General features: G+C 42.2%; 1 protein-coding gene and 1 long non-coding RNA gene across 2 annotated transcripts in view; one reads left to right on the top strand and one right to left on the bottom strand.

Annotated features, from left to right (window-relative positions):
- Nucleotides 1-23,198, top strand: part of LOC147129213 (heparan sulfate glucosamine 3-O-sulfotransferase 3A1-like) — a 25,436-nt gene extending 2,238 nt beyond the window's left edge. Inside the window, exon 2 of the mRNA XM_086017550.1 lies at nt 21,140-23,198. Coding sequence (XP_085873676.1) covers nt 21,140-21,761 — 622 coding nt within the window. The 3' untranslated portion in view covers nt 21,762-23,198. The remainder of the gene's footprint in view (nt 1-21,139) is intronic.
- Nucleotides 55-23,198, bottom strand: part of LOC147129212 (uncharacterized) — a 52,151-nt gene continuing 29,007 nt past the window's right edge. Inside the window, exon 3 of the long non-coding RNA XR_015082738.1 lies at nt 55-524. This is a non-coding gene — a long non-coding RNA (uncharacterized LOC147129212). The remainder of the gene's footprint in view (nt 525-23,198) is intronic.

The raw sequence follows: 23,198 nt of genomic DNA, 5'->3' as shown, positions 1-23,198 counted from the left end.
GTGTCTAATGGGGCTGCGCTATATAGAAGGATTAGGGGCCATAATAAAGGTTACCTGAGTGTCTCTGGAGGAATAATTCACCTTTTGCGTCGAGTTAACTGCCATGAGTGCATGAGCCGGACCGCCAAACTTTTTTCACTCCACAGTCCACACACATACACACCCACCCCGTCTGGCTCCACGCACACACACACACACACACACACACACACACACACACACACACACACACACACACACACACACACACTCTCTCTCTTACACACCTCCTTCTTTGTTCCTCCATGAGAGTGAACATTCTCTTTTTGCCATCACTCTTTCTCACCCTTCTGTTTACCTATTCATCCATTGTGGGATCGCAGGGAGGAGGGGCTGGCTGTTATATCCATGAGGGTCCCATCTATCCCAAGATGTTGCCAAGATTCCCCGGAATTTTGGACCGTGCCGCCAAGGACGGCCCGCTGCCCCCTCCTCTGCCGCCTCCTCCTCCTTTTTCATGCTGCCCATTTTATTAGAGGAGCAGCCTTGAATGGCAAAGAGGAATAAATAAGTGTTAAAACAAGCAGGCCCGCTCGGCAGGAGTTCATGTGCTGGAGTGTTCTCCTTTGATTGTAGCCCCCCCAACACCTCCTCCCACTTAAGATGGGAAGTGGTTGGCTCGGGGTCATGGGGAGGCATGTAGAGGCTTGTGGTTAAAGCCGGAAATGTTTCCGCCTTTTTACCCAGGTCGCTGTTCGGTGTTAACAGCACCGACACGGAGTAGAAGGTACAAAGTCGACCTGCCAATTTGCAGGCTTCGGAGGTGCCATCAGAAGCCCCTTTTGCTAATGTCTCGGTAGAAGATATATATATATGTATATATATCATATCTGTCATATATGTCACATCTGACTCCAGAGAGTAGTGCCTCACCAGTCATGAACCTCGCCGCACGTCACTGACTGGGGGTGTGGTTAAACACTTCTGTCGCCCTGTTTAATGTTGGTGACATTACCTAATTAACCGATTTTGGGAGGCTATGAATACCGCACGAGGCTTCTGTCATTTATTGGCAAGTAAATGACAGCTCATTTTTGCCAGGCAAACTGTGTGAAAGCAGTGAAATGTGAAACTTAAGTCAACCATCAACAGCACCATTTCACGCTGTAAGAGTTTCTATGTTGACTAGAAAACAAGTCTGACATCTGACTAGTCTTAATTTTAATCCTCCCGTCTAAAAGTTATGTCGTCTCTTGTCTGCATGCGGGAGGCGCGCATCCATCGCAGGATCTTTGTTTATCGCCGGGGCCAGGACGGGTCGCCGGCGCCAATCCCTCCCCGATGGGAACCCGCCGACCATATTTTAACGCCTCCTAAGCTCTTAATGGGACGTGGCAGCTCCAACAGGCCTCCTTCTCCGGCGTTCCCCCCCTCCTCACACCCCAGCCTCGCACTTGTCCCGCTTGTGGGAATTTCCACCCGGCGCCCCCAAACAGACGCTCACAGGCCCAAAAGCAATGATGCAAAACGCTGTCATTTGTCATAAAAGTGGACTTTTTCCACTGCATGCCTCCTCACTACTAGTCTCGGTATTATGTCACTGGGTGAGCAGTCATCTATTGTTCTCGACCTATAAAGTAAAGTGCTCCGAACATGTAAAAATCACAGAGATTCCATTATCTCAATCGGCTCTTTGAAAAAGAATTGATAACTAACATACAGTACATGCCAGGTTCAATAAGCTGTTACATGTATGTACTTATATACATACAGTATATACATACACTATATATGTATACATACATACATAAACACATGTATATGTATACATAGTCCATATATTTATATGTACACATACATATCCAAATGTGTAAGAATGGTTAATTAGCTTTTTTACTAAAATTGTTTGCAAGCCATTTCCACACGTGATCATGATTGGTCGCACGTGTGGGAAAAAAAAAAACCTCCTCCCTAATCTGCCTGCCACAGTTCATCTATCATCTCCTCTGGTTGTGGTCCGCCGACAGAGGAAATGTGCTGCTCTCATTAACATGCAAATCCTCATCTAAGGAGAATAGGATAATAATGGCGTCGAAGAAAAAAAAAAAAGCCGGTGTAGCGAGGATGTTGCTACCATTAGCTCCAAGACTTACTTGGAAAGCAATCTCGCTCCAGTCTAACATGCACTTACTGTAACAATTACCAGTATGCGGGTTGAGATTAATCGAATTACCGGGCGGCTTTCCTGCACTCGGACGCCGGCGCATCAATCATGGCGCTGCACGCCGCGCGGACCCTTCATCACCGTCCTCGCGAGACGCCGGGCTGAGCTGTCGCCCTCCATCTATCAATGAAGCGGTCCGGGGTGGCAAACTCATTTTCTCGCACGTTTTCTCGCTTTAATCAAGCCGGCTGGCGTGTGCGGCAGAAGCTGTCAGCCATCTTTCCCGCAAACGAGCGGCATGACAGACAAGATGGGAAGTAGAAAAGGCCAAGACTGCGGCAACCACTACGAACGTAGCAAATGAAAGATTAGGGCCGCTGAAGATCTGCACTTATTTTTTCATACCATGTACTCTTACATCTGTTACCTTAACACTAGGGGAAGAAGTTATTCATGATAACTCCCACCTTGCCCAACATCAATGAACAAAAAGAGCATGCAATGTACATGCCAGCATGAATGTACAGTCACCAAATAGTTCATGTCTCAGTTGCGTATCAAAAAAGCGATGAAGACAACCGTAACCTGCCCTTTTTTTTTTTTTTTAAATACCTTGCAACTTTTGCAACAATTGGAACCAGTTATTCATGATAAATGCCACCTTGCTCAAAATAAATAGACATAACTACTAGAAATAATCCACATAGCATTCATTCACAACACAAATTGCATACATGCGTACCACTGTGAAAAAAGTCAGTGGTACGCATGAATGCAATTTGTGTTGTGAATGAATGCTATCCCTCCTCTCACCTGTCACTAATGATAACCACCATGAGCAATAAAAAGAAACGTACATATGAACATGACAAGAAATAATCCACAGTCAAAAGAGTCCACGGCACGCTCAGTCATACACTGTAAATTAATGCAAACTCTCCTCTGCAGTGATTCATAACCGCCACTATGCACAATAGAAATGAACAGAACAACTTGAAATAATCCAATTAATCACACAAAAAAAAAGTCCATATCGCACTCTTTCATGCACATTGCACATTTCATGATTAATGATGCAATCGCTACTCTCGCCGGTTATTCATGGTAACGGCCACCTTCCGCCATAAAAATGAAGAGAAAACCTACAAATAATCCCCCCACTCATAAAAAATGTGTATGCACGCAATGTATGTGTCATATCATCACGCAGTTGCTCCCTCCCTGCAGTCATTCATGACACTGCAACAACAACATCTTTCTATGGGTTAAAACGTTACATTCATATTATCTGAACCAATCCGAAAGGTGCCAGAGTTTGCTCATTTTAATAGTCTGACAGAGAGATACACGCACACGCACACACATACAGGTTGGGCAGTCAAACAGAGGTTTGCGCCTGAGGAGGTTCCTGCCGTCTGTTCTCCGTCCGCGACTCTGCCAGGGCTATTGGCGCCGAGCCGTCCTATCGCCACACAGGCGGCTGCAGATAGCAAAACGTGCATGGCGAGAGTGCCAGCGTTCGTGCCTTAGAGCGCACTCGCTGTGGATGCTCCGAGAAAAACTTCCTTGAACAATCTTTCTGCCTGCCTGCCAGGGGAAAAAAAAAACTTTTTTCTTTCAAAGCAAACGTTTAAAGTTGGAAAATGGAAGATGCATGGAGAGCGAGCTTCCTTCTTTCTGTCGCTTCAAAGGCTATTTCACCCAAAAAATGGCTTTTTCCTACTGTTTGAGAAAAACTGTAATATTGATTACTACATATGCAATATTAGATGCTGTTTCTTTTAATCCAGTGAAGAAAATGTCACTTATGTATTTAGTTAGAAGAACAGATTCTAATTTGCAATGGTGACCTGGCTGCAGATTGCAGAGTAAAATATTTTAGTTCATGTTCAAAAGTGACAGGATGATTTTTTTTTTTTTTATGTAAATGTTACACAATTTAAAACAAGAAAGGTTTCATTTTTAACAATAAAAATGGGGAATAAAAGTTATCATACTTTTTACATTCAAATATGGAATGCAAAAACACACACATTTTATATTTCAAGATCTCACTGTTATTTCAAACAAAAATAAAAGATGTTGAATTTACAAGATGTTATGCATTTATTGAAAATAATAGTTATTGCATATTTGTCAACTACCTTTTTTACATAAAGTGAAAGTTTACAAGATAATACACTATTTTCAATTGCAAAGAGTAAAATAAGTTGAATGATTAGAATGTTACAAGAAATCACACTAATACTTTACATTTAAAAAGGTAAAAAATAGTCAAGAACAAAAACAAAACAAAATAAAATTAGAAATATTTGTATTCATTATCCGATCCGCTTATCCATTGTAATAATATAATGAATATAATAGTAACAAAGCTATTAACTGTGCTACTACTACTACGACTACTACTACTAATAATAAAGTTAAATGAGTGGAACGTTCCAAGGCATCACAGTATTAGTAAGTAAAAAGTAAAGTGAAAAGTAGTGAGGTAAAGTAAAAAAAAAAAAATGTAATGTAAAGTTTCAAAATATCACACTGACTCATTGTAATTTTTAGAAATAAAAATAGAAAATGTACACTACTCTTTCACTTGTTAAAAAGTGATCTTATCATTTAAAACAACTGTAAAGAAAAACGACAAATATATCAGACTATATGAAGTCTTTGCTTTGTCACCAGTAACACAATGCTGAGCTATAGACTCTTTTTAACTGAAATTACTTATGACAAATGTCATAACTGCATAGCACCAATATCTCGTAAAGGTGGCATTTTCTCCATTGTCCACAATAAGATCGATCGAGGCTGTGTATCCTCGTGTTTTTCTGCACACTCAATATAAAGTGACCCCCGAGCACTCCATTGGAAATACGAATCCCAAAATAAAAGCTGGGTTAATATATGGGCTAATACCTCATAAAAGGCACGACAGCTGCTAAGCGGACTGGAGATATGACGGGAGGGCGGCGATTCTTGGCGGGTTGGGGGGGTGCACAGGTTGCCGACTTGTGTACACACAAACGCCGAAAGTGAACAAACAACGGAATCCTTTAAACAATGTAATGCGAGGAGGAACCCTTCACAGCCATCTGCGGGAGCTCCCAGGGTGGCACGTTCAGCGGACCCCCCTCGGAAGCAATCAATCGAGTAGCCGCTTAGCTTCAGGCTAGCTCGCTCGAAAGTGTTCGCCGATTACCACTAGCCAAGTGAAGAATGACAATTACAATTACATATATGATACTTAGAATATTATTATAATAATGACCAAAATGATCACGCTTATCAGTATCATCACAATTTCGTCAAAAGAAATATGACAGGGATTCGCTAATGGGAGTGGCTCAGGCCAAAATATTAGGTACACTTGAACAAGAGCCAAATAAATAAATATTACAAAAAACATATCTAAATAAAGAAACATTGGACAGAATGTAGACAAATAATTGGGAAAAAATACGAAGGATAAAGTACAAAAGGTTTCGAGAAAATATGGAAATATTTAAGTCAAATTCACAGATATTAGAGAAGCTATTTTCAAAACTAACTTTTGCAATGAAAAAAAATCCAAGAATCTTAACAAAATAACATACAAATAATGTTAAAACAAAATATAAAAAAACAGTCAGACTACCAAAATATTTGATCCCAAAAAAACCTAAGTCGAATGAAACACACAAATATTAAGTAAAAGTATTTTAAAATATTGGAAAAAATTGGAAAAGACAAATACACAAAGATTAGACGAGATGTTAATAAAAATACTAGACAAATAAAGTAATCAAATAAATATAGCAAAGCCTTTTAAAAAAGGTGACGAAAAAAAGCATTCTCTGGAAAAAATATCCAAACTATTAGATGGAAACTTTAAAGAAAAATTGACTGAAAATGCTGGAAGAAATAAAAAAAATAAAAGACTACGAATACACAATGGAGATAATTGCACAAATATTGGATTTCATTAAACAATTATCAGGATAAAAATTCCAAAATATGAGATGAAACATGCATGAATATTAGGAAATGGTTTGTCAATAAACCATTTCATCCCTACTTTAGCTAGCCCCTTACACAAAACAATGTGCAAAAGCTACCAGATAGCTTGGGGCTAGCTTCTGAGGAGCCTAACAACAGCTCTTATTTTAGCGATGAGTGTGTCAGGTGCTTGTGATCCAGGTGGAGCAATCCTGCACCTGCTACCTGTCCTCACCCCACCAGGGCAGATTCCCCACATGCCGCAGGGCAGCTGCTGGCAGGCACTACTTTGGAGAGCCCTGCATGGGGCCCCACAGGTTCAGCTGCTAAGGGAATGTAAGGATGTCATAGGGGATGGCGGAGGTCAAGGAGTTGGCGAGCGAGAAGGGGGCCGCCTGAGGAATAGGGCGGGTCGGGGGTTTGAATGGCAGTCGGCGGCGTGTTGCATGCCTTCCCCAGGAGGTGAGCGTCCCACTTTTACAATCGCGACCCCTCGATAATCACTTTCACAATCCAAAGGCGACTCAAGCGAGATCACGTTACATCCGCTGTGTGTGCCGGCTACAAGTCCACCCTCCGCACCTACACCCCCCCCCCCCGACCTCCGCTGGGGCTCTGCTTCACCTTCCGTCTCCCCACCCGATCCAACCTGTTGCTAGCAGATGTGACACACTGCCATCTCTCCCTGCTGCAACACACCTGATTTAAATGATCAAGATTGTTATCCAGCTTCTGCAGACCTTGATGATTATCTGATAATCTGGTGTGTTGCAGCAGGGAAGGGATGGAAAACATCCAGGAAACCGGCCCTCAAGGTACAGCATTGAACACTGTTGTAGAGCAAGCACATCTTTGAAAGACACCTGAACAAAAACGACCATAAAATGTCCACTTATAAATAAAATGTTCAATGTCTACGTATGATAGAATTGCCAATCAAATTTCATGTTTGTCGGGAAATGTATCCGGGGACTTAATTTTAAATTAATTCTGCAGAACTCTACAGAGACAATTTTTAAAAGTGAGACCTGTAAAAAAAATGTCCCTAAAATGGCCGCTACAAACCAAAATAGCAGAACTTCCTCTGTTTTGTAAGACATGACTTTTTGAGACTTTTTTGTGGGTCTGCTCACAATAGACACACCTACCAAATGTTATGTTCTGAAGGGAAAGTGCCTTTTGGGGTCTGAATTCTTGAAAATAATTTCTATTTTTTTGTTGGCACTTGGAAAAAAATAACCCTAAAATGTTCACTGTGAAGTAAGATGGCCGACTTTTCCGTGTCTTTTTGAGCATGGCTTCTTGAGACTTTTTTGTGGGTCTACTCATGATAGACACTTAACAAATTTCACGTGCAAAGAAAAATGGCCTTGGGAATTTCTATTTTTAAGGTTGATATACACTCACCTGAAAAACATGGTTTTGGGGTATGGAAAAACTCTGAAAAAGATTTATTTGTCCCAAGAATAATAACAACAAAAAAGTCTTTGTTATCATTGTTATAATTGTCTTTTGTCCAACATCGTCAAGCTTTCGGCTGGTCAGGAATTCTTTGAACACCCACTGACTTATTGATCCTATTGTTTCCTGATGTAAAGGTGTTGACCCCACACGCCCGGAAGCCTTTTTTCCCTTTCTTTTTATGGGCTGCTTTTATGTGGAAAGCGGACACCTCAAGAACGGGGGTTAAATCACCTTTACGGTCAAATCCATTTTTCCGACCCTCCCGCGTGTGCTACTCCTTCGCCCCTCCCGTCTTTTCCCTCCCATCTGCTGACATCCTTTCGGCTTCTGAGCAACATTAAATCTTGTCACTGGCTTATAGATAAACGATCCAGCTGTGACTTTGTCTTGGGACAGGGTGAAGAAGCATGTGGCTCATTGCCCAAGGTTAGGCTTGTACGTCAGTTTCAAATAACTGTAAACAATTGTATGTTTGTGATCCAGGCAGTTGTAAACAATTGGTGATCATGATGTTTTGTAACATTGGTTAGGGTTACTTGGATCTCAAACATGCAATTGTTTGCAGTTACTTGGATCACAAACCATAGTTTGGATTAATTTTTATTTTTTCAAAAATGCTTGGATTTAGTATAGCTTTTAATAGTTTTAGTATTAGTTTTTTAAAATATTTGGTATAAGGAGTTTGTTTATGGAGTGCAAGTATGAGGTAATTCAATATTTACTATTCTGTATGGCTGTAAAGTAAAACTGAAATAAATAAATTTAAAAGAAACCCCGAAACCCCCTGTATGAAATTATTTGATAACGACAAATTCAAAGGACATTTTTGCTATAATTATCATTTTTCTTAATTTTACAAACTTAAAATCTACTCAGTTATCGTTTTTTTAAAAGCAGTTTTTATTTTATTACATTAGCCTGTTCACTGTTATATTAATCACAAACACAATCGTTTATGACTACTTGGAACACAAATACACTGCCCTGAGAATTCGCGGACGTTGTACTGTGTACGTCATCTGCACCGTACAACTTCTCTTGCAAAGAATAAATGACAAAGTGTTATGACACTTATTAACAGAGTATAAACTATTGTTTGGACTGAGTTTGGACCACCATTTTGAACCCTTGATAAGTCATTTCAACCTTCAGGCATGGAGTGGGCGTCTTCCCAGCAATTTGCAACATTTTATTTGCTGTCATAACTCAGTCATCAATAAGGAGGAGGAGCAGCAGAATGGGTGAGAGTGGGATGTTCTCTAACAAGACGCCCGCGTGTTCTTTATCCACCAAGTACGGGTCCCCAACCCACATCAATTATTAACCTGGTCAATTAGCAAGGCTGCATTATTCACTCGGAAGCTGCGACAACGTCCATTAACGGAGGCGCTCTCTTCCCGCGTGACACACCATATTTGCACGTGTTAAGTGCCTTACATTTATTTTCCCTTATGCTACGCCCACACGGACATGGGAATTATTTTAAAATGTGACATATGCTTTATTTGATGAAATTTGGGAGGCATGTGCATCATGAGTAGATCTGATAAAAAGTCTTAAGAAGTCATACTTGAAAAGACAAAGGATTTATGGACCCTCTGCCATTTTGGTTTGAAGCTGTCTTTTTATCTTTTTAGGGACAGGGGGGGAGGGAGTACAAAACAATTTCGAGAACGATCGTCTACGTTTTCGTCATTGCATGCAGGCGGCTCATGGCGGCAAAATTTCAAAGTTGATAAAATGTGAATTTCTTAATCAGTCAGTTCTACAAGGTCGGATCTTGACCAATCGTGTGATAAAGGCCCCACCTCCTTGGTAGAATTTTATGCATGCAACAACTTCTCCGCTTTAATCAAGCGTTGTTTTCCGGAATTATACATCAACATCCAGTCAGCTTGTCACCACGATTTATGGGGCATCAAATCATGGGAGAATCGCTTTCCCGGTTGTCCCTGTTTTCCACGGATCGCTGGACAGTTATTTGATAAAAGCCATTTATTATCATTTGCTTATCTCTGTAATTGATGCCCAACCTCCCGCGAGCCCTGCCATCATGTCATTGTATAAACACTCCGGAGAAGTTGGATGTTGTCAAAGAAAACAGCTCATGTCCAATATTTTACAAAGGGAATGTAGCCTAGCCATGTTTGCTTGAGAACATCTTCACCTTTAGTAAGAGTCTCATTAAGTCTGTTGAGATGCATCCACATCGATTGAGCTCTTTTAGGATTCACCTGCAGCGCTGATTAATGGACCTTCTCAGACAAGCCGGTGTAATTAGGCTAGAGTTGTCAAGCTAAATCCTCCCCCTTCCACTCCACCACTGCCGCCGCCACGCTTGACGACTGTGCACCGGGTGAAACATTGCGTGAACGGCCCACGCGGACCCTTCTTCTGACACACCATTTGTTACCGTCACACTATTTTCCACTCAGCAGCCCGGCGGCGCTAAATGTTATTTTGCACTTTTTCTGGCTTCTAATCGCTGTCGGCCTGAATCCAGCAGCAGCAGCAGCCGGGATAGCCCCCACCCCTTCACTCCGCACCCGCAGACGCTTTTATGCCAGCTTCGCCTAGCACGCACAAAATGTGCCTTGGAAAAAGGCGCCAGCTATAGTTTCTAATCAACTTTTTAGCCTGATGACCATGTTAAAAAAATGTCTCAGTATAAAACTAAAGTAAAACCACTCACCACTGTCATTTCAAATCCGAATCCAGACCCAACTTAATTTATTTGTGTTTGGATTCTATCGAGCCGTGGGATATCATGCAATTTTTTTGTTTGGTTTTTGGTTACTGTATGCTGGCCACAAAGAAAGAAAATGATAAAAAGTAAATTAATCCATTATGACTAAAAGTTAAAGAATTACTCCTTAGATTTTGACATAACTTCTGACATAACGCTACACACAAAGTTTTTGTACAAATTTGTTTTTGATTTAATTGTCATGCTGTTTACAAAAGTACTAAAATACGCGAAAACATGCAAAATTAATCACCTTGCCCTAGGGCTGGGCGATTAATCAATTGTATCGATTAATCTGACTTCATTTGTCACTGCAATTTTTGTAGTTATTTGTTTTGGAGGCTGAGGAGCTCGCTTACAAAAGCAGAGTCAGTGTTGCCTATTTAGCAATTCAATCGCTATATTTAAACACTTTGGGGAGCCCTCTAACTACTATTAAATTTGCATATAAAATTCTGTTGGGTTTTTAACCTTTACGCGTGTTTGTGAGCACATTAGTCCTTATGCTAATGTGTCTGACAGCGCTTCGCATTAAGCTCAACTGTCTGGAAACTGAGCGGCATTAATGTACATCTCGTTTTGCTTTGCTGCTTATTTTCTAATCGTGTATCTTGTGAAGAATGACTGTTGATGCGCTTTCCACATTCATTGTCCTAATTGCGCTGTGGACAGCAGAAGCGTTTCTCCACGCCCGCATCAGTCACTCGAGCCTGGCAGAGTTTTATCACGCCAACGTGATCTCCCGGCGGAGTTCTTTCTCAATGTTAATGTGCTTTTAGGACGATGGCGTCAAAGAGTAATATTGAAAAATATCCTTCTGGTTGATGCTGTCAATTATCCGGCCTGTGAATGCCTCATTGATTCTCTCCATGGCAACGCATAGAATGCGAAAGAAAGAAAACAAAGATGTTAGGCTTTCAGACATACAGTATGGATGAATTGTCTTCATTGGTTAGTTGTGCTTCATTCACTTTCACTAAGCCCCACCCCGTATATGCAGACAGACCAATCACATCGCAGAACTGAGGTCCAATGCAACTTATTTCGCTTGGGTATTTGGTTAGAGTAGTTTGTGATTATGGTTAGGATTGGGGTTTAGTTTAGGAATAGGGTGTAGGTTAGGAATTTTATTGATAACGTTTAAAAGACAATACAGTATATTTTTCAATGGGCTCCTGTGTAAAGTAACTGTAACGCAACTGTGATCCTTAGAGTTGTTTCTAGTATTTATCTTACAGCAACATGAGAGGGTTAGGACGCCTCACAAGGAGGGTGACCTGCACTACACTGCATCCTTTGTCCTCAGGCCCCCGTCATGCTATTTTATTCCTAACGCCATCCGTTTCCACGCAGCGAGGCCCGACAGGCTGAAACATTAGCACGTTGTCAGCGGCAGCTCAGACACCACCGTCCTCTGTTACACTTCATATTCAGCCTCGGGGATGGAGTTACCTCGCTACAGTCTGGGGAGGAAGAAGAGGAGCCCCCCCCTGATTTCTCACAATGTGGGCAGGGGGGTTAATTGGGGGGTCCCGGTTGAGCCGCCGGCGACCGCTGGCTCCAGTTTGGCCTTGAACATTTTTCACCTTTTTCTCACCACGACGTCCCGCCTTGCTGCTCTTGTGTAATGTGACCTTAAACACTTCCCGACTGTTACAGTAAAACGTCTCCAGAGATTGCACACTTGGTTTATTGTTGTAAGTGCTGCTGTTTTGGTTAGCAACAGAGTTCACAGGGGCTCAGCAGTTAAGTCTTCAACCACAGCAGTTTTGTGCGTGTGAATCAACGCAGTTGAAATTACCACCTGAAAATGTCCTTAATGATGAGAATATAGGGCTACAAAGTCATAATGTTTTCAGGAAAAAGTTGCAAAGTTATAATAAATGTATATTTGAAAAAAGTCCATCTCACAAAATAAAGTTGTAATTTAATGGGAAAATATAAAAGGTTTCCAGGTTTATGTTGAGTTGTGCTAAGTGGGGAGCATCCGTAGTTGCTAATCCTGTCTGTGGCGCTCTCGCTGTGGCTTGGCACGAGGACGCGGGAAGCGATGAACGCTGCCAGGCGCTTTGTGTTTCCGAGCCTGGGAGAAAGGGGACGAGGAATGGCGGAACACACGGAAAAGAAGAGCTGGCATAATCGCTTTGACGCTCTCCCGTGTCATGCCGGACTCTCACGCCCGCCTCGACTTTCGTTGCTTTGGACAGAAATCGGAGCTGGGTACTTTGCACCGGCGAGTTTTAGCTATCTCGTAAACTTGCTGCTCCTTCGCTAGCAAAGCGCACGCCTCCGTTTTAAAAGTTTTACTGTCAGATATTTGGCTTTCGCAGTGCTACGGCTCTCCACTTTCATACGCAGATGAGGTTTCATTGCTTCTTTCCCTCGGTGGCCCACGGGTTCTGACACACACAACTGCAAAAAACTACAGAAAAAAAATAACTGACTGTAATGTGGTACATGGGAAAGGCAATGTGAAACATAAATTCAAACACTGAATTCGACTGTAACCGTAAAACGTCTCCAGGTAAGTTAAAACTCCCCTTTAATTAATTGGTGAGACGTTTTACATGCCTAGCTAGGTGATGCTGTTTTGGTTAACAACAGAAAGTTAACATCTCAAATGCACAAGTTAGCAGCTCTTGATTCATATCCTTAAGCTTCCAGGGGATGAACAGAAATACGGTGAGTAAGACAGGACTCAAGACTCTTCCGGGTGCAACTCCAAGACCATACTTTAATTAGTCTCTAGCTTCTGATACAAGCACATATGTAGGAGTGGGTATGTAGTCCAGGAAGAGAGACATTTTAAACCAGTCCAGCTTTCTTGGATCTTGGTCAGTAGTAATATGTCTTTTTTAGTATGTAGTTCGTCCTTCTGGTTCCCCGAGTCAAGTCTTTACCAACTCGGTCACTTAATATCGGATAGACTGAGCAATAGAAATGAAAGACATAAGAAGTGCAGAAAAGGATTTCCGGCAAAAGCAATAAGAAAAAAGGAATAACGGGACGGGATTGTCTTTTTGCCAGTGAAACACTTTTTACGGCTTATGCATCTGTTATCACACTCGAGCGTTAACGTTTGAGTTTCAGTCGCCAACAGGCTCATTTTGGAGCATGTCGCCATAGTAACCATCCCAAAGACAAAAGCCGCTGGCTAATTATCACAGAGCGAGTGTACCACCCCAACTCCAAAGCTCTATTGTGCACTCCATCATTTTTGCTTGATGTATTCAAATCAGGCTTATGCGGAGCGTTTTAACACCCTCAGATTAACTCAGCACTAGTGAGAAAAATATTGGGTGGCAGGGGGTAGGTGGTAGTGGTGGTCCTAATGACACCACATTGACCATGTAAGCCAACATTCCCGGGAGTACAATACGTTAAAAATAAGCTTTACTATTAAACGTTAAGGTATCTTATCTTTCCACGAGCCGCTTAAGCCCGCTAAAAGCTGACTTGGCAAAGAGAGGAAGTGTCAGTGAAGCTAATCCCGCTCGAGTGTCATCGCTGCAAAGTGGGTCAGGGAAGTATGAAAAAGTAATGCAAGGGCTTGGAATATGCCTTGGTAGCGGGCCGTAGAGTGCATGGAGTGCTTAAAAGAACACAGAGCTCCAGGCTATAATGCAAATTCCTCAAGTAACAAACTAGCTATTAGCCATGCTAATAGTTCGCTTTAAAGACAACTTCGGAAACTAAACTAGTGAGTAGATGACCGAAAACACTTTTGGGACCTGCAAATTTTCGGATTATTCTTTAGTTCTGTTACTATGTTGTCCACTGTTGGTTTGGAGTTTTATAGATAGCTAGTGCAAGTCAGCAACAAGATTGAAAATACAATTTTATGATCACAATATTGCACTAAGATGCAGATGTGAATGTGAACAGCAGCAAAAATGGTATTTAACGCAGCAATATATCTATATCTATACCCTATATCTATAAATACATATTGTGCTTTAGCATTCGGGAACACAAACTTGTACTATGTTATGCATACAATATTTTCAGATGTTAAGGAAGAGCAGGAAAAATAGTCAAGAACATGTACAGTTGATGAGAGTACCTGAAACAGAATACTTTAATTTGCATATGTGAACAGAAGCAGCAAAAATAGGCAGTGGCATGGCATGTGACTTTATCGTCATGTTAGCTTCTCACATGCTAGCTCGTCCCGTCTCCGACCGAGTCAGGTCAGGCTATAAAATAATACGCTTCCAAGTTGAGTTATGACATATCTTTGCGTCTTTATCCTTCCTCACCCTCAGCCGTCCTCCTCACACCGCACCTCACTGATACGCCTTCCAGCTGAATAATTCACCAAGCATGTTGCCGTAAAGATAAAGCTTATTTTTTTGCCCCTCACCCTTACGCAATAAACTGGGGACTGACTGGCACAGCACAGTGTGGTGGAAAAAAAGACCTGATCGTGTTGTATAAATAAATTTATAAGGACGCACCGGCTAACTCAAAAGCTAACTCTATAAAATTTTTACTCTGGTGGAGGGCGGCAGCTTGTTCGCCACGGGAAGAAAAGTGAGGATAAACTAGAGGGCAAGGTGAGTACTGTATTTATTTTTACAAGATGTTATTTCTACCGTGAGAGTGTGTGATACAATATTCTTTCTCATAGTCCATTTATAATCCATATCTCACAAATAGCACATCTGATTTATTTTTTTTTCCTTCCCGCGTCATTGGGGCCTCTAATATTTGAGGGTGAGATGGATGTTTTCCAAGTGGAGCCCCCAGATGAGATGGATTGCTGTGGCGGGAAGCCAGAAGAACAAAATCAGCTTTTGCTCTGGAGTTTTTTTTCTATGACCGAGGAAAACTCCATTATAAAAATGGAAATTTGCATAAAGATGCCACTGGACACATTCGGCAAACGCTTGACCAGAACTGTTCCAACATAGATAAGCATACCACAAAACACAATCGTGTTAAGGCAATTTAAAAAGTAGAGTAACAGGCAGACCTTCCCATTCATTCAAGCCATGTACCCACACCCGTTTGCACCCATAAAAAAAAAAAAAAAAAAAAGTCAAAATAAAACCCACTCAGTGGATGAGCAGGATAATATAAAAGGTTTTCAAGAAAATAGATGCAGGGATGGATGGTTTCTTTAAAGTTGAAAACCGCCAAATTGGCACACAAAAGCAAAACTCTCCAGAACGTCAGAAAACAAGCGGGGTGGCGCATGGGAACCGTCCGGGGGTAGGAAGCAATTTGGAGAGACTAGACAATTACAAGATAAGAGAGCCGTCATGCAGTCGAGGAAAAAACATGCGTCGACGCCGTCTTAGAGTCATCCGCCGGGGAAATGGCAAGCTTTTTTTTCTTGATAAAGAAGCAAACAGAGATAGCGACATCACTCGGGCGGAAAAATGAGTCAAAGAAAAAGTCAGTTTTAGAATAACAGGAAGTTGATAGTGAGATTGATGGAAATGTTCATGATAAATGTATTGTGTGGGACCCATTTGAATTGATGTACAAAATATTTCAGAGAAGTATGACGAATATCCTTTCAAGTCTTAAACATTTTGAAAATGCTGTCTGTTCTTTGAAGATTTATTTGGATTAGTTGGAAAATCTGGTGTTTACGGATAAAGTGTCAGAGAACCAACTTCTTGCCGACATACTGAAACATGCACGGTTTGATTGAAATAAATGGACAGCGAATGTGTCATAAATCCATTTTAATGTGTTATGGTGACAGATAACATATGTTGAAGCTATTAGGGTGAGAAAAACAGGCATCTACCTCAGTGTCTTTGCTACCCTGTAGTTGCCTGGGGGCTGGCAATGTATATTTCCTATTGAGGTGGTTCTGTGTTCATATTTGATGATTATGATGAATGCTGTCCAGATGTTTGCCGATACTGGTATAAATAAAGAACTTCAAAGGCTTGGAAAGGTAGCAAAAACATTGTATGGAAGTAATATTACAATACACTGTAAGATAATGAAGATAAGGAATGACTGCGGGGACATTCATGCACTCTCAAAATTCACTCTCAAAAAAAGTTCCTGATAAAGACAAAGATAGTACATCAGGGGTCCCAAATTGTCTCTACAGTACCCACCCCAGATTTTTTTTATTAATATTTAGCCCTCGAAGGCAGTTTCAACTAGCAAATTAAAATTTGGTTGGCATGTCTAGTCTACCATGAATAGACCCACAAACGAGTCTCAAGAAACTGTGTCCGAAAACAAAAATTCTGCTGTTTTGGTTTGAAGCAACCGTATCTAGGGTGTCTTTTTTTTTTTCCAAGTCTCCAGAATTTTAAGATAATTCAACCCTCGAAGGCAGTTTCACTTCACAACAAAAAAGAACTAGGTCTAGAAAAAAGTCTCCAGAACCCATGTCTGGAAACACACAGGAAGTCTGTCAGTTTGAAGCAGATGTTTAGGATAGGGTAGTGGATTGAGGTTTTTACATCACGTAAACTGCACTGGAGTTTGTAAGCATACTGAGACCACCTCTTGCAGAGGGGCTTACACCAGTTGATTTGGTCCAACCACAGTTCACTTGCTATGTTCACATGTTGAAATGAACCAGAATCTTAATTAAAACGAGCTAACATATTCGGCGAATGACGATCATTCTCCATTTCTTGCCACACTGTTATGCAAGGCAGGTAAAATCTTGAATGTTTAAAGCCTGCACCGTCGGGCTTCCCCTTCACCACACGGCAGCCATTACTCTAAATCACAGCCGCGACCTCCTAAACTCGCATCCACTGACCTGGAAAATATGTGGTGGGGTCCAAGCCTCGGCGAGCTGGCCTCTGCTTGGCCAGCAAACAGCAGAAATATTGAGCCAATTACAAGATGATTATCTGCTGGCAGTGGCAGGGGAGCTAGCTGCGGGTGTGAGTGTATTTATGCCTGCCTGGCAGCAGGAGCAGGGAAAATGAATCAAAAGGCCTGCCATGTGAAGAAGAAGCACTTCTGCCTCCTTACCGCCACTTGTCCATTGACAAGACGCTGGCTCCCATCCAAAGCCTTTCGTTTCCTGGAAGGAGAACACCAGGAGGCGGCTGCCGTATTGTCCGCAAGACCTGGTGGTGCATGTAGGCGTTGATTTTGTGGCTTTCATATGACAGGCAGACATGAGTCACGTTCATTTACAAGCAAAGGGAAACAAGCAACGCATCAGACTACTTCTTTTATCCTACAAAGGCAGCATTGAGCGATGCACTGCGCATGAGTGTGTACATTGGATTTGTCCCGTGAAAAAGCGAGGGCATGCCTTTGAACCATCGAGTCCTGGCATCCCATTCGCTCTTTTCCATCTGTGACGTCAAAGTACTGACAGGTTCACAAGACGTTCCTGCGCCCGCATCCAAATTCCTCTAAAAGTCATCTTGTTCTCGCTGTTTTTCTTGCGTCCCTCCCAAAGAAAACCCAAGCCAGCAAGATGTAAGTTTGATTTAAAGCGGTCGGATGAAGACATCAAAGTCAAACGTGGAGGAGCAGTAAAACACTTTGTTACATCACTGACGTTGCAGATAAAGTCTCTCGGTGAGGTAAAAAACGGAGTTGAAAATGCTGATTTCAGTGGTGCTGGCTCTGGACTGTACATGAATTGGCCAAGCTTACAAGTGCAGGGGAAGCCGGGTGCAGAAAAACAGTCTTCAAACACATTGCATGGAGGACAAGTATTACGCCTCTTTCGAACTGGCCATCTAAGCGGGCTGTTTCCTGACTCGCTGTCCTTTGGGTTAGGCACTGATGAAGAATGGTGGGGAGAGTTGAAGTCAGCCCTTGACCCTACCGATTATGAAGACTAACTTTTGAGATTTATTGCCCACTGCCCTTCATGTTGAAAGCAATTATAGCTGACCCAGACTGACATCATCACGCATCCATCTAAATACAAGAAGTCACATCGGCATTGATATGTGCTGTCTTTCTTAGACAAAATTTCTATTTTCAAGCCTCTGATGCTCCAATTAGCTAGAAGGCAGTATGAAATGGGCTTTGGAATTGAAACGACTCTTCCATTCACGCCGTTTTGATTCAAGTTGTTAAAAATTGAAAATATATTGAGACCTTATCCGGAGCCTCTCCACAGTTAGATTATTCTTCGTTTGCCGATGCCCAACAATAAAACTCCATAGCCACATTCACACTGGCCAGCTCAGTGGCTTGCTTTCCTGTGTTTAAGACACTGGTGCAAGATGGGTGCTGAAGACAACCCTGCACATTTGCCGGCTTCAAAGGGGGCAGCGAGAAGTCGCAACCAAAATGTGAGGTTTAGCACCCCAGCACCTCTGATACTATATCAGAAGTCGGCAAATTCAGGATTAAGTCTTACACTCCCATCTTCCATCTGTACCTTACACCAATCATTCCGAACCTTTGTGCCACGAGAGATTAGATGTGCTGCATAAAGTTATCCATTGCACTTACTTTGTTCAAAAACATGTATTTATGTGCTACACTACTTTGTTCATTTATCTATGCCAGCAACGTATTGTATAGTGACAGACAGAACAATTAAATTATATTCCACGAGATGGCAGACGGTACAATTAACCTGTTGATCCACCTGTTCCCATTTATATAGCAGGATAATAGCTTTGCTTTGCTTCTATGAGTAAATTTGTGATTAAACTGAGACGATATCATGTTTGTGTCAGTATATACACTTGGTGTGACATTTTTGTTTGGTGGGGTGAAATATTTCATGTAAAATATGTGCCTTGACTTAATAAAGGTTGGGAAACACTGCTTTACACACAGGACAGTGAGCCAGGGGAACAGGCGGATCAAAACCGGCTAGATTAAGAGGATAGCGGGAAGCCTTGGCTAGAGCAAGTAGGGTTTAAAAAGTTTAAAACTGATACTCAATGACCACAGCCCTGACCCAGATCCTGGTGTTAAAAACTTGATTAGTTCTTTTTGAAAATCATAGGTGAATAAATACCGCCTTTACAGTTCCGCCTCTGTGCCAGGAAGGCGGTGGAGAATGTATCCATTTCCCATGACTGCACTTCCTGGATGCACCTGAAATGCTTCTTGCGATAACTATAAAAATTACATTGCCCCAAATACGCATGATGACTTGCACACTTGTTTGGCTTCATGTCACACGCCACATGCCGCCATCCACCTCACTGACCCTGAAACTGCCCTGCCCCACTGAGCGGCCCTTAACAACCCTAGGGCCTTTGCTACATTGACCACAGAACAAGCGTGACGCTCACCATCAAATATGGATGCCTCCTTTAGCACAGCCTCATCTCTTTTTCATACACCCAATAATGTTCTCGTGTGAAGTTGCCGTAAGGGTGCTTTTCCTCGAGCTGAAATTAATTCGCTCGCGGTGGGAAGGCGATTTATAAGCGCCCGCCGACATCAAGCTTTACGAGAGAATTTCCAGCAGGCATTTACTGTGAGTTTTTTGGACATTAGTGACTCAGGTTGCACGTGTTGTGTGGTGAGTGAGGTCCACGGATCTGCAAGACCTGATAGAGCTCATAGTTCAGAGCCATAAATTCTGACCCTTCAATACAGTTTTACCACAGTTCAGAGCAGTATATTCTGGTCTTGCTTGTTTTTCCACACATGGTCGTTCAGAAATTATTCATAAGAAAGCAACACAAATTGCAAAAATTCCTTTCTCCGTCCTAATTTACAGTGTTCTTTCCTGTACCTGACGACAAAGAAGCAATAAACATTCGGCAATCAATGGACGAGCCAAGCATATTGTGAAACTGCAACTGGTATCCCACTGAAAGAGTTTGAAGAGTTTGGTTATTTGGGACTTAAAAGAACCTTACTAGAAAGTACTTGAAGAGAGGTAGCTAGAAGGAAGAAGCTTCAGAGTTGAGTTTGGATGGGTGCTTAGCGGGATGTTTGACCAGGCCACTTTGTCAGCTTCAGTCCTCGCCTGCCGTGGGTGATGAATAATTGACATCTGCATTCTGTACTTCAAGTGAATTTTAAAACTGCATTCTGCAGAGGTTCTAAATGGCAGAGAGAGGCCATGTTAATCATTCATGGCTTGCTTTTTACCTGCTTTGCTTCGGGTCGCCCGATGGGAAGTGCAGAAAGAGGCGTTGGGATGTTTTGCCAAGAAAATATCTTAGCGCAGCTTTGTCGGTGTAAATATTTGAGTCTGGATTCATGAAGTGGCTTTCATCAGTGGTCTTTCATTTCAGGGAGGTTTGGAATAAACGGTCGGACAAGTGGAATTGCATAGCTCCTGGATTCTAGTGGACTCCCCCGGCCCGCCACCGAATTTCAAATAAACCTGATGATGAAGCACGAGAAGTGAGAAAAACACATGCAAGGCTGATGTTGTTCATCTTTGGTTTAAACAGATGATCAATTATGCTGAGAGGCCCTTTAGACTATCAATATTTCACAAGTGGGCTTCACATTGTATGATAGCGAAAGTATACTGTTTCAAAAGTCCCCCTGGGAGCACCCAGCTTGCTTTCGTAAACCCCTTACAGCCACATGGTGGTGGAATCCTGGAGATGTTCACCACAAGAATGTCCCGACATCCCGGGACATGCAGACACTGCAAGAATCAATATTTGCTCACATCACCTCCTCTCAGCAGACACCTGATCAAGATCAAATAAATAAAACTGGTCCTGTGTTATTCTTGACTGATTGAAGCCGCAGCGGTCCCTGTCACATTTCCCGTGTCTGTGTGAAAGGGAGCCATCCATCCATTTTATACCGCTTGTCCTTTCCTGCGTCAATCTCAGTACTGATGCTGCACTACCTACCTATTTGGACCGGACTTTGGACTAGTCATGTGACTCATTCCTTTCTGTCTCTCATCCTGGCAGGGATCTGATGCCCAAGACCCTGGAGGGCCAGATCACCATGGAGAAGACCCCCAGCTACTTCGTGACCAAAGAGGTGCCTGCCCGGATTTCGGCCATGTCAAGGGACACCAAGCTGATCGTGGTGGTGCGGGACCCGGTCACCCGGGCCATCTCGGACTACACGCAGACGCTGTCCAAGAAGCCCGACATTCCGTCCTTTGAGAGCCTCACCTTCAAGAACAGGACTACCGGCCTCATCGACACGTCGTGGAGCGCCATCCAGATCGGCATCTACGCCAAGCACCTGGACAACTGGCTGCAGTACTTCCCTATGGAGCAGATCCTGTTTGTGAGCGGCGAGCGACTCATCAGTGACCCGGCTGGCGAGCTGGGACGTGTGCAGGACTTCCTGGGTCTCAAGCGCATTATCACAGACAAACACTTTTACTTCAATCAGACCAAGGGGTTCCCGTGCCTAAAGAAGGCAGAGGGCAGCAGCAAGCCACACTGCCTGGGCAAAACCAAAGGGCGCACCCATCCCGTCATCCGCCCTGAGGTGGTGCTCCGCCTCAGAGACTTCTACCGGCCCTTCAACATGAAGTTCTACCAGATGACTGCCCACAACTTTGGCTGGGACGACTGAATGTGGCGAACGAGGACGGGGCCAACGACGACGTGCCTCACTGCGAGTGCGATATCAGGGAGAAATACGAGAGTATTACACTCGCGTTTACAATCTATAGTCCCCCTTCCCCGCCCCCCCATGAACTGGATAAAGCTAAATTTGATTGTCAAATCCAACAGTTACATTTTGTTGTTTTCTAAATTGAAATTAAACAATTTAAGTTAGCTGTAGAAAAAAAAAAACTTCGTCAACTCAATATTTTGGTTTGATTAGCTACATTGACATTGCCTGGAACCTGATTTAAAATGAATAAATGCATATACATACAGTATATATAATTAATGGTGCTAAATGTAAATATAAAATATGACAATAAATGATAAATATAACACAAATAGTTACAGAAAAATAGGAATACATTTTTTAAAAGCTATATAAATACGGTTATAAGTAATAAACTAAATAGATACAATTAATTAGTAATAATTAAAAAATACTTTCCATCAAAGCGCATTTACGGACAAATCCTCAAAGCCAACAGTTCGAAACAACGGGGGTAAAGTCAGCTGCAACCCTTGAAATGAAAAATATTGTAATTTTAGTCATTATGTTACGTCAACAAAAAAATGCAAAAAAAGCAGACGTTCACTTATCGTTTAATCAACAAAATACATTACAACTTGGTACTTTGAAATCTGCCTTTTTGAAGTGTATAAATCAAGAATTCACCACTTTAACCTAATATTGTTGGCTTTGATGCGGAAAATGTGTTGTTTTTCCCATGAAACCTCAAAGTGAACCCATCAAATATGCAAAGTGTGACGCTGTGTTACTGGAACAATCACAATCAGATGTTTATGGAAGGACTCGTGTGTTGGCTTGATTAATGCTTTTGTCTGAATAGTAACAAATGCACTGACTGATATAACACCATACAATATATTGTATTTGAAAGCTGACATACAGTAGATAGCTGCTTTTGAATCTTGACATTTTTCTACCAACAAAATCCTTAAGTATTTTTGCAAATCTATTTATTCCACACACATTTTGAACTCTCACGTCTGACATTTCACTCTGGTGTGTTTACAGCACATGCTTCCATTTCACTTCCACTCTCTTGTCTTTGCAACAGTTTTTTTTTTCCACGCTCGCCGCCACCCGAGCTCCCTCGTCCCGAAGCGGGACTCCAATTTCCTCGGACGTGCCTCCGCTCGATGTCACTTTTAAGGCCTGCGGGGCCGCGTGTGCTGCTCACGGAGAACAATGGCCCGTTTGTGTTCCTCCTTTTGTTGTGTGTGGATTTAAGAAGCAGATGTGCATCAAAAGAAACACAAACATTGAAGGGTTTTCTTGTTTGAATAAATGTTGCAAACATTGTTGTCTCTCGATTAAATGTCCTCCGCAAAGAAGCAGGAAAACAAGATGGGATTAATTAAAAAAATTATATGTTTA

Source organism: Filicampus tigris, chromosome 19, assembly GCF_054856515.1.
Source record: "Filicampus tigris isolate MCC_2025a chromosome 19, RoL_Ftig_1.0, whole genome shotgun sequence".
In the NCBI taxonomy this organism is placed as follows: Eukaryota; Metazoa; Chordata; class Actinopteri; order Syngnathiformes; family Syngnathidae; genus Filicampus; species Filicampus tigris.
Note: the sequence above shows the minus strand (reverse complement) of the source record. Positions and strands in the feature narration are given on the sequence as shown.